This window comes from Mesoplodon densirostris, chromosome 3, assembly GCF_025265405.1.
Source record: "Mesoplodon densirostris isolate mMesDen1 chromosome 3, mMesDen1 primary haplotype, whole genome shotgun sequence".
Lineage (NCBI taxonomy): Eukaryota > Metazoa > Chordata > Mammalia > Artiodactyla > Ziphiidae > Mesoplodon > Mesoplodon densirostris.
The window spans coordinates 77,878,369-77,892,989 of NC_082663.1; the positions used below are offsets into that span (position 1 = coordinate 77,878,369).

General features: G+C 35.4%; 1 protein-coding gene across 1 annotated transcript in view; it reads left to right on the forward strand.

Annotated features, from left to right (window-relative positions):
• SLF1 (SMC5-SMC6 complex localization factor 1) overlaps positions 1 to 14,621 on the forward strand; it is a 66,144-nt gene that overhangs the window by 40,919 nt on the left and 10,604 nt on the right. The window contains exons 13-15 of the mRNA XM_060091813.1: positions 2,102 to 2,233; positions 2,853 to 3,018; positions 9,920 to 10,067. Of these exons, the coding sequence (XP_059947796.1) occupies positions 2,102 to 2,233; positions 2,853 to 3,018; positions 9,920 to 10,067 (446 nt within the window). The remainder of the gene's footprint in view (positions 1 to 2,101; positions 2,234 to 2,852; positions 3,019 to 9,919; positions 10,068 to 14,621) is intronic.

Below are 14,621 nucleotides of genomic sequence, written 5' to 3' on the forward strand. Positions count from 1 at the left end.
GATTTATTCAGTTGTTGATGGGCACTTAAGATTGTTTCCATATTTTGGCTAGTGTAAATAATGCTGCAATAAACAGAAGAGTATGTATATCTTTTCAAATTAGTGTTCTCATATTCTTGGATAAATGCCCAGAAGTGGGATAGCTGGATCTTATGGTAGTCCTGCTCTTAATTTTTTGAGGGATCTCCATACTGTTTTCCATAGTGGCTACCCCAGTTTACATTTCCACCAACAGTGTGTGCAGCCTCTGACTTTCAGAAGAGTAGATGCTCAGTGTTAAACATCTCCCTCCTCAGTGCTTATAATGTCTGGAACATAACAAGTGCTTTATAAATGTTTGGATGAATTAATTGGTGCTACAGGAAATGGAATTCAGGCAGCTTAAAAGTAGACTTTTTAATAAACAGATACCCAGGTTTAATTACAAAATAATTGGGTCTGTTGGGATTCTCGGGGAAGGTTCCCAGGAAAGTGGTAGGAATACAGATGAGCTGGGTGATACTCGTCTACTTCTGAGTGTATTTTTGGGGTTTTTTGTTTCGTTTTGTTTTTGTTTTTTTGGGGTTTTTTTTGCGGTACGTGAGCACCTCACTGTTGTGGCCTCTCCCGTTGTGGAGCACAGGCTCCGGACGCGCAGGCTCAGTGGCCATGGCTCACGGGCCCAACCACTCCACGGCATGTGGGATCCTCCCGGACCGGGGCACAAACCCATGTCCCCTACAATGGCAGGCAGACCCTCAACCGCTGCGCCACCAGGGAAGCCCTGTATTTTTGTTTTTATAAATTTATTTATTTATTTATTTTTGGCTGCAGTGGGTCTTCTCTTGTTGCGGCAAGCAGGGGCTTCTCTTGTTGCAGAGCACAGGCTCTAGGCACGCGGGCTTCAGGAGTTGTAGCACATGAGCTCAGCAGTTCTGGCTCTTGGGCTCTAGAGCGCTGGCTCAGTAGTTGTGGCACACGGGCTTAGTTGCTCTGCGGTATGTGGAATCTTCCCGGACCAGGGCTCAAACCCATGTCCCCTGCATCAGCAGGCGGATTCTTAACCACTGTGCCACCAGTGAAGTCCCTGAGTGTATTTTTGAAATTATTTCATAATGTGTGTTTTTAGAAAAAGAAAAAAGATACTATGGTATCCGTCTCTGGCAGTTTTCAGATAGACTGAATAACTATATGGTCAAGGAGGATCTTTTAAAACAGATTTGAGTATTAAATGGATTGTTACATTTAATAGCTGTTAAAGGCCCTCCTAATCTGAGAGTGTGGTATTCAAAATAGTTGGGGAAGATGGAGACAGAGGTACAGAATTATAAGTACATTGTTGGTATAATTGATAATGAAGCTGGAAGAAAATTGTAATAAATGTTGCCTGGACTATCTCTCTTAGTCCTGGAGTTCTGAGTAATTTTATGTTCTCTTTTAAAAAATACTGTAGAACTGTGCTGTCCAACCCCATAGCCACTAGCCACATGTGACTTTATTTAAATTTAATTAAGATTAAATAATTAAAAATTCAACACCTCAGTTTTGCACAAGCCACATTTCAGGTGTTCAGTAGAACATATCCATCATCATGGAAAGTTCTGTTGGATAGGACTGCTGCAGAAGATGGAAAGAAAATAAATCCTGAATTTTTAAAACTCTAAAAAAAAAAATAGCTCTAAATGACCTTCATTTTACTAAATAATGAAAAAGGAAATAATTTTGAGTAAGAGGAGGATTATAGAGAGTATTATAAATTGAAAGTGTAACTGGTCATCTGAATCAAAATGGTTTAATGAAATTCATAGTTTTTTTTCTTTTTCAGTGAAATAAAGAATACAAGGGGAGAGTACCAGATGGTTGTTAAACATTAACAGTCATTGAAAAATAGAGAAATTAGATCTCTATTATTAGAAAATTAACTATCATGGGGTATTTGACAGGGTTTAATTTTTAAAGGAAGAAAATATATTATTAATAAAATTTTGTTGAAGTTGCTTTATATTTTGTTGGAGCAAGCTTTATTAAAATTCCAATGATTTTCTGAAAAAGAAATACTTTGCTCACAAATTACTCAATGAGTTGTTGCATGTTATATAGATGTTGGGTTCATGTTTTCCAGGTCTTGCCTTTTCAGTGAAAGTTTCTGTCATCAAATTTCAGAAAATATTATTGGCTCTAAGGTGCTCCACCTGACACTGCTCAAATTTTTCTTTAATTTAGTTGAAAGTGAAGTCCGACATCTGAGTCAAAAGTAAGTTCTAATCACCAAAAAACATTTTTTCTATATATTGTCTTATGTACCATTTTTCTAATTATTTATCTACATATTTCTAAAACCTTGTTTTCTAGTTTCAAGTATATAGATTTATTTTAAAAACATATGTCTAGATTCAGTCCTTCAGTAGCTGTAAAGGTTTGTATGCTTTTTTCATGTTTCCTTACTTCACATTTTTATTTTTCACTAACTTACACATTTGGATAGTTAAGACTGTTTTTATTTTTCAGAATTTGTATATTTTTGTATTCTTTAGTAATTGCTTAAGTAAAAAGCTATACCAGGTTTTAATACTGAATCTATAATATCTAAGTTCTCCATATGTTCTAAAACCTGCAGTTGCATTAGTGTGTACTTGTTGATGATTATGTTGAAATGAAGCCATTTAAAAAATTTTGTCCTTTATTATAACTAGATATTATAATCTTTATATATTAATAGACTTTTCTGTATTCAGAAATTGCTAGAATTTTTTTGTTTTATGACAAAATATTATGCCTAATAACCATAATGTTCAAATTAGCAGATATTATGCCTAATAACTGTAGTAGTCAAATTGGCATAAAGATATACTTTTCATTCATATTTTTATTAGGTTGTATGAGTGGTCAGATTCTCAGAGTCTGAAAATAACAGGAAAGGCAGTTCTTCTTGAAATCTTTTGGTCAGGAAGCGAGACCTCTGGGCTTTTAACCAAACCAGTAAATATGCTTTTGGATTGGACTATATATTCTCACAAGGAAAAATGCAAGTCTAATGATGTAAGTAGGATTAATTTACAAATGAATATTGGCCTATGGAAAAAAGTACTTCTTTGAAGTATGCGTCTTTTTTCTTCCCTTTATTCTTTGAATTACTTGAGACAAATTAACGTGCGCCCAAATACATCGTTTTCTACTTCGTTTATCTAATTTTAAGGTGGAAGATTCTTGGAGGCTGGTTTCGTCATCTCACACTTGGCTGTAGTGCTACATCCACATTTGGACAGTTACTTGACCATTACTGCTAAGAAATCTATAGTTATTATCACTCTAGATTTTTTATTTTTGTACATTTCAATTTTTAAGGAACTTGTGATTATACAAATTGAGTGAATCCATACAACTTTTTGGTGTACTACTAATAAAAAGTTCTACTTGTTTTTTAAAACACCTTTCTGGATGTTAAGAGTTATTTCCTGAACCATTTCTTCATAAGTAGGTTTTGCTTGTTGTTAGAAAGTCAGCATGCAGTGATTTTAGTATATTATCTATAAGAAGGGTAACTGGGAAAATTAAATGCAGAAAATATGTAAAGTGCATAGCAACATAGTGCTCCACATTTTAGGTTCATAATAAGTGTTAGTCACCTTTCTTTTCAAAATGAGCTTTTGGGGACTTTATTGTTTACATTTTTATATTATATCATTAATTTCTGCTCATTTTTAAAAATTCCTTTCTTTTACTTTCTCTTCTGTCTTGAATATTTGAATCTTTTTTCTATTTAGTCTTTATTTCTAATATGTACACTTAATATAAATTGCCTTTTGAGTGGAACTTGAGATTAATTCTGCAAGTTTTGATACTTTAATCTCGGGTGCTCTTATTGTTTATTTCAAAGTGTTTTTTATTGTCAATTACAAATTCCCCTTTGATCCAAGAAGTATTTTAAAAGAGTGTTTTAAAACTTCTAAATGGATGGCTTTTAGTTGTCAGTAGATTTTGTTTGTCTATGCTTTTGTTATTAATATCTAATAGTAAATTATAGTTAAAAAATGAGCCCTATATGATTTCCGCTTTCTGAAATTAACTCAACTTTTCTTTTTGACCTTATATAAGATTAGAGGCCAAAATGTGTTTTCTCTGTCATTCTACATTTTTCTCTATCACCTATGAGGTCAAGCTTAAATGTTTTAATCAACTCCTCTGACTCTACCTTGGGAATTTATTCTTTTTTTTTTTTTTTAAAACAGTGTCTGCTTTATATACAGTGATGCCTTCTTGTTATTCATGACTGATGTATCATCATAATTGCTAGCTAGGTAATATTTTCTTTGGGGATAGAAAACATAGTAGATGGAGTGGAGACCTCTGGTGTTAAATAGCCATGAAGTCTCTTCTAGCTTAAGGAAAATTCTTAGATAGTTTCTCTTCTAGTTTATTTCCTCTGATCCTTTTTCGCTCCTCTACTTTTTAAATTCCAAAGGAACTTATGTCGCACCTCCTCTTTGTATCCTCTGTGTATTTTACCCTCTCATCTATATTTTCCATTTTTTTCTATACTCGGAGTATTCTGGATAGTGTTTTCATCCAATTTCTAGTTCACTAGTCTCTTTTCAGCTGTATCTAATATAAACATGGCTATTGCATTTTTTATTTTTAGTATTTTTCCCAGTTTTAGACTTTTTCCTTCCAAATTACTATGATATATTTTTATGGTTTCTGGTTCCCTACGAAGTTTTCAAGGTTTTCTTTTGTCTTTGAACATGGCGATAATAGTTATTTTTTTACAGTATACGTCTGATTATTCCGTATTCGACGTTTTTGTGAGTCAGTTTGTATTTGTTGTTTCTGCTGTTTCCTTCTTTCATGTCTTTTATATTCTCTTGCAAGCTAGTTATGCTTGACTGTGTGCCATAAATTGCATTTGAAAAATTATTTGTAGAAATAGTTTGTGGCAAAGACACAGAATATCTTCCTCTAGCGAAAATTTTTGTTGTCTGGTTCAAGGGTTCCTGGATAGTGAAAGTAAAGTATAGGGCCACAGATACATGTTGTTTTGCTTCTGATTCATGCTTGCTTTGAGACTGAAGCCCTGCAGGGTGTCAGCGTATTGGGCATTAGGCCTCGGGCTATGACTTTTTTTTTTTTTTTTTTTTTTTTTTTGCTGTACGCGGGCCTCTCACTGCTGTGGCCTCTCCCGTTGCGGAGCACAGGCTCCGGACACACAGGCTCCGCGGCCATGGCTCGCGGGCCCAGCCGCTCTGCGGCATGTGGGATCCTCCAGGATCGGGGCACGAACCCGTGTCCCCTGCATCGGCAGGCGGACTCTCAACCACTGCGCCACCAGGGAGGCCCCGGGCTATGACTTTTATACTCCTTTTTCCCCTAGGCTCCAAAAACCACACTTCTGTGTATCAGCTCTTTCTCTGGGGTCAGCAAATGTCCTTAGGGCAAAGTCAGCTAGCTTTGAATGCCTCACTTGGTTTTTACCTTCTCCTAGATCTTGGCTGAGCAATTCCTCTTAACTTTACTGAAGATGTTTTACATATTTTATTCAACATTTTAAGTTTTCTTCTATAAGATGGTTTATCTGAATTACCTAGGCCTCCATTATTAGAAACAGAACCCCTTACTGATTTTCAAAAATTCTATTTAGGGAGTGTGTGAGGCATTCTTTAAAGAAAACATTCTTTTCAGGGCTCTTCTTTTTTTTTTTTTAATTGGCATTAAAAAGGGAGGATTGTTTCTGGGTGTAACTAGATGTCTAAGCTAAAACTGATAAAATCTGATTATCATCTGCCTTTTTTCTACTGTTTAGACAATAGAATCATTAAGGATAGAAAATATTTCCTCGTTAAGGAGCATTTCTTTTTTATCCATTTGATTATATAAATGAAATTGCTCTTTTATAATTGAAAACAATAATAAAACTGATGTTTTCACAGTTTTACTAAATCACCAAAGGACTACCACAGGTAAGAATCTACTTAGGAAATACCAATGTAAATAGTAACAAATTCATACATATTTAACTTGAAGATTTTTGTTCAGATTTATAAATAAATGTAACATATTTGTGAAGCAATGTACAATAAATTGTAGCATCAGTTGTAATACGAGAACTGGTTTTAAACTTTGCAAATTAATATTTAACATTTGAATTGCTTAAATTCATATAAACTGTTTTTTTATTGTGGTACTTTATGTGTTAGAATTCATTATTGTACTTAATTAAATCTTTTTGGCAGTTTCCAATTTCAAGAATTCCATGCATGTTCACAGACATCATTTTCTGTACTGTAAAGCATTTGTATCTTGATTTGCTTAGTTGAAGCATTCAATTTAAGTCATTAGCTAAACAGAAGTCCTCAGTTTATGCTAATATTGTTTTGTCATAATGTCAATCAGAATGTATTGCAGAGTGACACAGTGGCAATGAATTTCATTGTCATAATCTGAGAAGGCTTTGGGCTTTCCTTGGCAAAGAGCAGAGGTGGGATGTGTCAAGGTTATGGAGGAGGTACACATTTTACTAAGCTTGGTGGTTAGTTCTGCTTTTCTTTGTGGATGTCCTTAAATGCTGTTTAACCATAACCCTACAATTATTGGTAGAAATGGAAGCTAGTTTCTGTTTAAAGATAAGGAAATTGAGGCTAAAGAGTATAAGTAACTTATTCAAGGTATCACAGCTTCTTAGGGCAAAACCTTGACTAGTAGCCAAGTCTCCACTGCAACATACTTTCTCTTACTTCACATCGTCACTGTTTAAAATAGGAAGAGGCACAGTATGTACATTATGTTTGCATCTTTCTGCCAGAGGTACTAGAGGAGCAGTTTGTCATCTGTTGCTGTGGGATATTGTGGAAAGCCCTAACCTGGGAGTCAGAGGCGAAGAATCAAGTTTGTTCTGCATTATATACTGGTCAATTTTTGGAAGATTGCCAAGTTTATAAACTGAGGATTACTAGTCCTAATAGATAATAGAGAACTGTATTGACAGAATGTCTCCTAATAGCCTTTACCTATTAGAGGGGAGATGTAAGGTAAATATATGTCGCATGTGCGAATCATATCTATCTTTCATTTCTTTGTTAATTCTTAAGGTATTTATGTTCTGTTCTTCCAGCTTTGGCAAACATTTTGGTATTTCAAGAAACCTTTTCTTTTTTGATTTTTTTTTTTTGCCATTTTCCCACTAATCCATTTCCAAAGCATATATATCCACGGTGCTAGAAATAGTAGCATTGTTAAGTTACAGTGAGTACAGTCCATAGCACAGTGTCTTGTTCCTATGGTTATAGTGAGTGTCATAGTTAAGAAAGTAGTGTAAAAGGATCCAAGAACCTGATTTGAAAGTATCTTTTTATATAAAAATTTTCTATGATGTATATGTAGTATGTGGTAGGTATGTTTAGCCAATGACACACAGGTAGAATAACTTTGGCAAACTTTTTCTTACCATGGTAAAGGAACTACAGTCTTTCCTTGCAGGTACTGTAAGACGTACGTATCTCTAACTGCTTAATAACAATAATTTCAAGGTGAATTGAATAGTAAGCAATATTGATACTCATTTGTGGTGTCAGGTACACGTGTACATATATTTGCATCAGGAAAGAGGGAAAGTCTTACCTGGTTGGTTTTATGTTATTTTTACTTGATAGAGTGCTGGATTGTAGTTTATATGAGGCTTAGCTCTATGTACTAACCTCATCTTCCCTATCCAGAGTCTTAGGACCAGAGATCTGAAGTAACCCTGATTGAGATGGGGGAATACTTTGAGAAATCAAAATATAATAGTCTCCTGCTTTCTCCCTGAGAAGTGTCATTGCTGATATTCAGATATACATTATGTTGGAAGGAACATTCTGTGGCATGGATATTGACATGATCATTTGCTAGTTTAAACAGATTTTCATTGTCCTGTTTTATGTTCTCTTGGTAAATGAGAAGTAACATCTCTCAGCGTGATCATCTACATTTTGGCTTTGCAAAGAATGGAGTTGGCTTCCTGCAAAGTTCATTGAAGACTGGCTAAGACCCATACTTAAAGGAGTTATTTCTGGTCGGCTGCAAGGCTTGACACCTGTCAGGGTCCAAGGGAGGTGAGGGTATTTCCCCAGCCTGCTGATATGGCCAGTCCTGCTGCTCACTTCCCATGTCACAAAACTACAACTGCAAGGCTTAAACTCAGCCCTCTGATCAAGACCGGAGAAGGGGTCCTGCTGACGCCCATTCATGAATCCTGACCTGACAGGATCAGACTGTGGTCAGGGTTCCATATCTTGGCCCCTGATCATATCAGAAGGGCAGTGCTTCCCTAATCATGCAGCTTAAAATCCCCTTCGTCCTGTTCTTCAGAGTCTCTCTCCCACATTCTGATATCCAGCCTTGCCAGAATACCATGTGCTACCCAACAGTATGGTAGGGCAAAAGGGGACCTAGGCACCTGCTGAGGATCCTGTCTCTGTGGGTTTTCCCTCAATAAACACTGTTTCAGCGGGCCTGATGTATGTGCTGCTTGACCATTTGTCCTTGTTTGTGCAACAACCCAAAAACAGCACTTCAGTTCTGAAATCATTTAATAGCTTCTTGCGCTAGGAATGACGCCTTAATGAAATGCTGTACATACCTATAAGAACCTTGTCTGCTGAGGGCAGGAGAAATAAATCCTATAGTCACTGAGGGTTCAAAGTGCTGGAGATTTCTCTGTCAGTAATCTCATATCAGGTATAGTATGGGGCAGAACATAGCAGTTATCTATTTGGATATCATAACATTTATTAAAACCCTTTCACATGGCTTCTCCCCAACTGTTAATTTAGTAATTTTTTTTCACGCCTCCAACACGCCTAGGCAACAAATACCAAAAATACAGGAATTTCAACTAGTTTTAATGTCATTGTGGAAAAGTGTTTATGTTTAAATCAAAGGTGTTTAAAAATATTATTTTCACACCTCTTCATCTTCATAGTTTATGGATTAGAAAGATATTTTTAAACACAGTGTGAAGCATGCTTATTGTAAGCAAGGTTTGTGTGCCTTGCTGTATTTCCTACAGTAGTTTAATAACGTTAATATAGAAATGATATAAAAGAACATGTATACTTTTAAAACTGATATATATACCTCTAAGTTAGGTAATGGTATATGATATAATTTAATAATTAAAATTTGATGAGCCGATTTTTTTATTTTTTTACAACAAAGTACAATCTTGCTTGTTACAGCTTGTATGCATTGTGTTTTTCAAGTCTTTTTCTGGCGAATGCCATTTAGGGAAATGTAAAGCTTAATTTTATACATAAACAGTAGGGGTGGCTAAATCTCTTTTTTTTATAGTCATATATTCTTGTTACCAGAAATCCACAGAAGCCAAGTACTTCCTCATTGTTTTAATGGAATTATTGCCTGACTAAAGCACTTGACACCATTGGATAAAGTTATCTTAAAAGTTTGTTATGGGCCTCCCTGGTGGCGCAAGTGGTTGAGAGTCCGCCTGCCGATGCAGGGGATACGGGTTCGTGCCCCGGTCTGGGAGGATCCCATATGCCGCGGAGCGGCTGGGCCCGTGAGCCATGGCCGCTGGGCCTGCGCGTCCGGAGCCTGCGCGTCCGGAGCCTGTGCTCCGCAACGGGGGAGGCCGCAACAGTGAGGGGCCCGCATACCGCAAAAAAAAAAAAAAAAAAAAAGTTTGTTACAAGCTAAGTCCTGGAAAATTTGTTTTATTAACTGTTTTGTCATACAGATACAGATTTAGATGTAGGTATAGATTGGGAGGAAGGAGGGAAGGAAGGAGATGGAAACAGGGAATTAGTTTGCTAGGTTTCTTAAGATACCTTTTGGCATTAGCATACCCTGTTTTTTTAAATAGCTATGTTTTGCCTCAACAAGTATTCAAAATAATAGAAATAATACATTTCAGTATGTTTTAGTAATATTTTTCCGATCTCAATGTTAGGTCTTCAAACATGAACTAGCTTACTTATTGACTGGAATTCTTGGAGCAGCAATAGATTATTGGATTGTCCTTGGTCTTAAGATGGGTAGAAACGTGATGCGACACATGTCTGATGACTTAGGAAGTTACGTTTCCCTTTCATGTGATGGTAAGTATGTCTATGTTACATGAGCCTTCTTCCCCACACACATCATTTATTATTCAAAAATAGTATTTTGATGCTTTCATAAAAATTTAATATTATAGCATGGAAAATAGTACATGGAAATAAATTATTATATATTTATATATAATGTTATTAATGTTTTCCTTAATCCTACAACAAAAAATTAAAATTAAGCCATTCTGTGAAAGTAAATATTTAGACAAATTTAAAATCAGTTTATTCTCTTTTCATTGAAGAGAGATTTGCTTTTTAATGTTTGGTGTTTTAGAATCTCACATGGTAGAAACTATTTTCAGTACCTTTAATACTTCTAATTGTTCACCTAGAAAGCATTATCTGTCTGTAATGTTGTCTGCGCCATATGAACAGTTTCCAGGTCTCTTCCTGCATAAATACTTAACAGTATTAAAAAATGAAAATCTTTGGATCAGAATACTTACTATGTTATAAAGCCACTTGGATTAACTTGGGCTATATCACTGGTTAAAACATTTTCCCCATGTACCTGTTGCTGCGTAATTTTTCTTATTATAACAAAAAGCTGCCATATTTCTTTTCCATTGAGTCTGGCGATCTAACAAATTAGCACGGATGAAGCAAATAAAAGTAATACATATGTATAATTTTCTCACCCTTCCTCCTCCCCGCATTATCTAATTTTAAAGTTTCCTCTAAAGTAATAGGAATATTATTTAAGCAGTATGATGACAGAACTCATCTTCACATGCTTACCTTATGAAAGGTTCTACCTAACTCTTTTGGGTCTCCAGGCTTCTATAAGATTTTATGTGTACATTCTTTTTTTTTTAATACAGTTGATGTACAATATTATGTTTCAGGTGTACTATATGATTTGACATTTGCATACATTAGGAAATGATCACCACCATAAGTCTAGTAACCATCTGTCCACATACAAAGTTATTACAGTGTTATTAACATTTATGTACATTCTTACACTTCAAAGCCAGTTTAGGGCCCTATGAATCATTTCCTTCTTCCCTCCCTTCTTTTCTTCCTTTCTAAATTTCTAAAATGAACATATTTTAAAGTAAGTGAACTTTTGTGCCTCTCAAATATAAAAGATGATTTTATATACTTAAAAATATTTTAGACTGCTAAGTAAGTATTCTGTTTTGTTACATGTGTGTTTCATTGCATCTTGGTTTTATATAAAAGAAAAAGTTCTTGAATATGCTGTCAATCACTTTAATACTTTGAAAAGAGATTCTAGAATAGAAATCCAGGCTCTAACTGGGTTCAGGATTTATTCGATGATGCCCTCTGCAAAGAGAGGTCTCTTTTTATACTACTGAAGTTAGAAGATTTTTATCTAAAGCATTTTATCTTCTTTTTTTCCTCTTTCTTTTTCATTGAGCTGAGGGGTGATTACTGTTCCTTTTGTGAAGCAGCTGTCCTTTGTTGTGTGACTTTTTAACATTTCTTAGCTCAAATTCAATCTTCCTTCAGAACCCTTTCTTATCATTTCTTTCCCACCATTCCTACTAGATCTTTTTTTTTTCTTTTTTTCCATTTTAGAAACAGCAGAATTCTGGCATTATTTGCTAGCATGGGAACTAAACATTCGGCTAAAAGGATTCCCTGTTTTCATTCCATAATGAAACTTCTTTGAGTTTGGGGACCCCAGGATAGAATTAGCAGTGCCTTTACAGACTATCAGTGTATTTACATGTGTTGTTTCCAGTGTATATTGGTTACCTCTAGGGAAATATAACTTATCTTAGCCAAATGCATGAAATAATGAGCCTTGTGTTAACAAGGTTCTACTACATGTTATACATCAGCTTTAATGCTTTCTTTACTCATAATCGAATGTCCCTTCACTTTAAAGCAAGGCATTGTTATCCACTGTTACTCCCAGTTTTCACAAGACAAGCTTAAACTCAACAAATTTGAGCCTGTGACTGACTTAAGCTAAAATTGACTTTAATGTTACCATTGTAATCCTGTCAACAGACTGAGTGATTACTTTGCTCTTAATATGTTTGATCACTAATATTTAAAACTACAAGAGATTTAAACTATATCCCCATTTGAAATGTGTGTTTAAGCCTTTCCTTTCTCGTCTCAAGGCACCACACAATTGGTTTCTTAGGCTTCCAATTAAGCCATAGATAGGCAGTTTAAAAAATTTAACATACATATCTAAAAATGGTTTTTGTTAGTACATCTTAATTTTTAGCCTTTGTCAAGAGATAGAAGTTTATCCTTAAGAGAGCAGTAGCTTTTCTACAGCTAATATGCAAAGTTAAACTGTATAATACAGAGCCTGTAGAATAATACACTCATCCCTACAAGTGAACCAGGTGTTCTAATAATGTCCTTTTGGTCAATATTTTGCTCTTTTGATGGAGAACCATTTCTTTTTCTCTGTAGATACTCCGTAGTTTGTATGTTTGTTTGTTTGACCATGTCTTTGCATTATTCTTCAGCTCAGTTAAACTATTATTTGCTTTTCCTAAGTCATTAGTAAAGATGTTATAATTTGGCTGTTATATAGCTTCCAGCTGAAGATACTGGTCCATCTTTCTCATTTATGACAAACGATGTTTTGGTTTTTTTCTAGTCCAAAAGTATAAAATACATATTATGATACTACTCAGATTCAGATCTATTGAATTAATTTTAGTTTAGTAAAATTGTTGTTAGTTGTTAATTGTTTTGTAGAAAATTATGGCAGAAGGTATTTCAGTAGATAAGTAAAATTCTTTCTTGTTTCCATCAGATCTAATGTCCAGCAGTCCCACGTAGATGCCATTCTCTCTTGTTTCTAAACACTTTAAACAGAAAGAGTTTCCTTATATCCCTTTCTATATTTTAGCATCAAGATCTGAAATTTCTTTTTTGTGCCTAATTGAAATTCCTTATGTATTGGCTTAAACTAGGGTTGACAAACTTTTTTTGATAAAATACAAGATAGTAAATATTTTTGGCTTTTCAGCTCTACCATCTCTGTCCCAACCACTCAACTCTGCACTAAGAAAGCAGTGATACACAGTACATAAATCAACATGGCTGTGTTCCAGTAAAACTTTATTCATAAAAATAGGCAGCAAGACATAGTTTGTCAATCCTTAACTTCAGTTTATTTCTTCTCCTGTTTTCACTGGGAAGAAAACATGTCATCAGAATTTACTATAATATTTTTCACATCTTTAGAGAACTTTTAAAGCTTCCTTTGCCTTTCTCAGGCTACGTCATTATCTTTCCTGAGAGTTTTTCTAAACCTTTATTGGCTTTTTTTTTTCTCTCTATTTTAATCCCTCTCCATGCTTCAGACCTTTTCCAAAAATATACATTTTTATAATTTGACTAATCATCTCAATCAAAATGTTTCTGTTGCCTTCATTTGCTCAACAAATTTTTATTGGCATTCTCCCAGGCATTGAGCTAAACACTTCATATACAGTGGAACAGGGAAACAAAATATGATCCTTGCCTTTTTTGGAGCTTTCCGTGGGAGACGCAGACGGTAATTAAGTTAATGTAAATACATCATTTTAAAATGCTAAGTGCTCCAAATAAGAAAAACTAGGTGTTGAGGTGGATGAACTTATTTTATGTAGAGTGGTCATGGTGAGCAAAACCTGAAGGATAAGTAGGAATTTGGCAGAGTCAGGGGAAGTGTATTCCATTCAGAAGACACATTTACTAAAACTCGGAGATAGGAAAGAGTTGGGCCTGTTTGAAATCTTTTGATGCCTGGCTGATGACAAGCAGCAAGGAGAAGAGTGGGCACAGTGAAGCCAAAAAAGTAGTAGAGGAGCTTGAGTAGGAACTTCTAAGCCCTATTTAGGGGTTAGAAACCATTTTTAAAGGGGAGTGGCATGATCTAAGTAACCTTTTTTTTTTTTTTTTTTTTTTTTTTTGCGGTACGCGGGCCTCTCACTGCCGTAGCCTCTCTCGTTGCGGAGCACAGGCTCCGGACGCGCAGGCTCAGCGGCCATGGCTCACGGGCCCAGCCGCTCCGCGGAATGCGGGATCCTCCCGGACCGGGGCACAAACCCGTGTCCCCTGCATTGGCAGGCGGACTCTCAACCACTGTGCCACCAGGGAAGCCCCTAAGTAACTTTTTTAACGATCATCCTGGCTTGGCTCTCCAGTTATTGCTATCTGCCAGTCATTCATTAATTTATCTATTGAGTACTAAATGTTTATTCTGTGCAAGCTACTAACCTACTAGCTGTGAGGGCAATAAAAATGATCCTGCCATTGAAGGTCTTAAAGTCCAGGGGTTAAGTTTCTTTCTTTGTTTTCTTTTTTTGGTTTAACTTTTTATTTTATGTTGGAGTCTAGTTGAGTAACAATGTTGTATTAGTTTCAGGTGTACAGCAGAGTGATTCAGTTTTACATGTACATGTATCTATTCTTTTTCAAATTCTTTTCCCATTTAGGTTGTTGCATAATATTGAGCATAGTTCCCTGTGCTATACACTAGGTCCTTCTTGGTTATCCATTTTAAATAGAGCAGTGCGTACATGTCAATCAGGGGTTAAGTTTCTTAAGTTCTCTTGT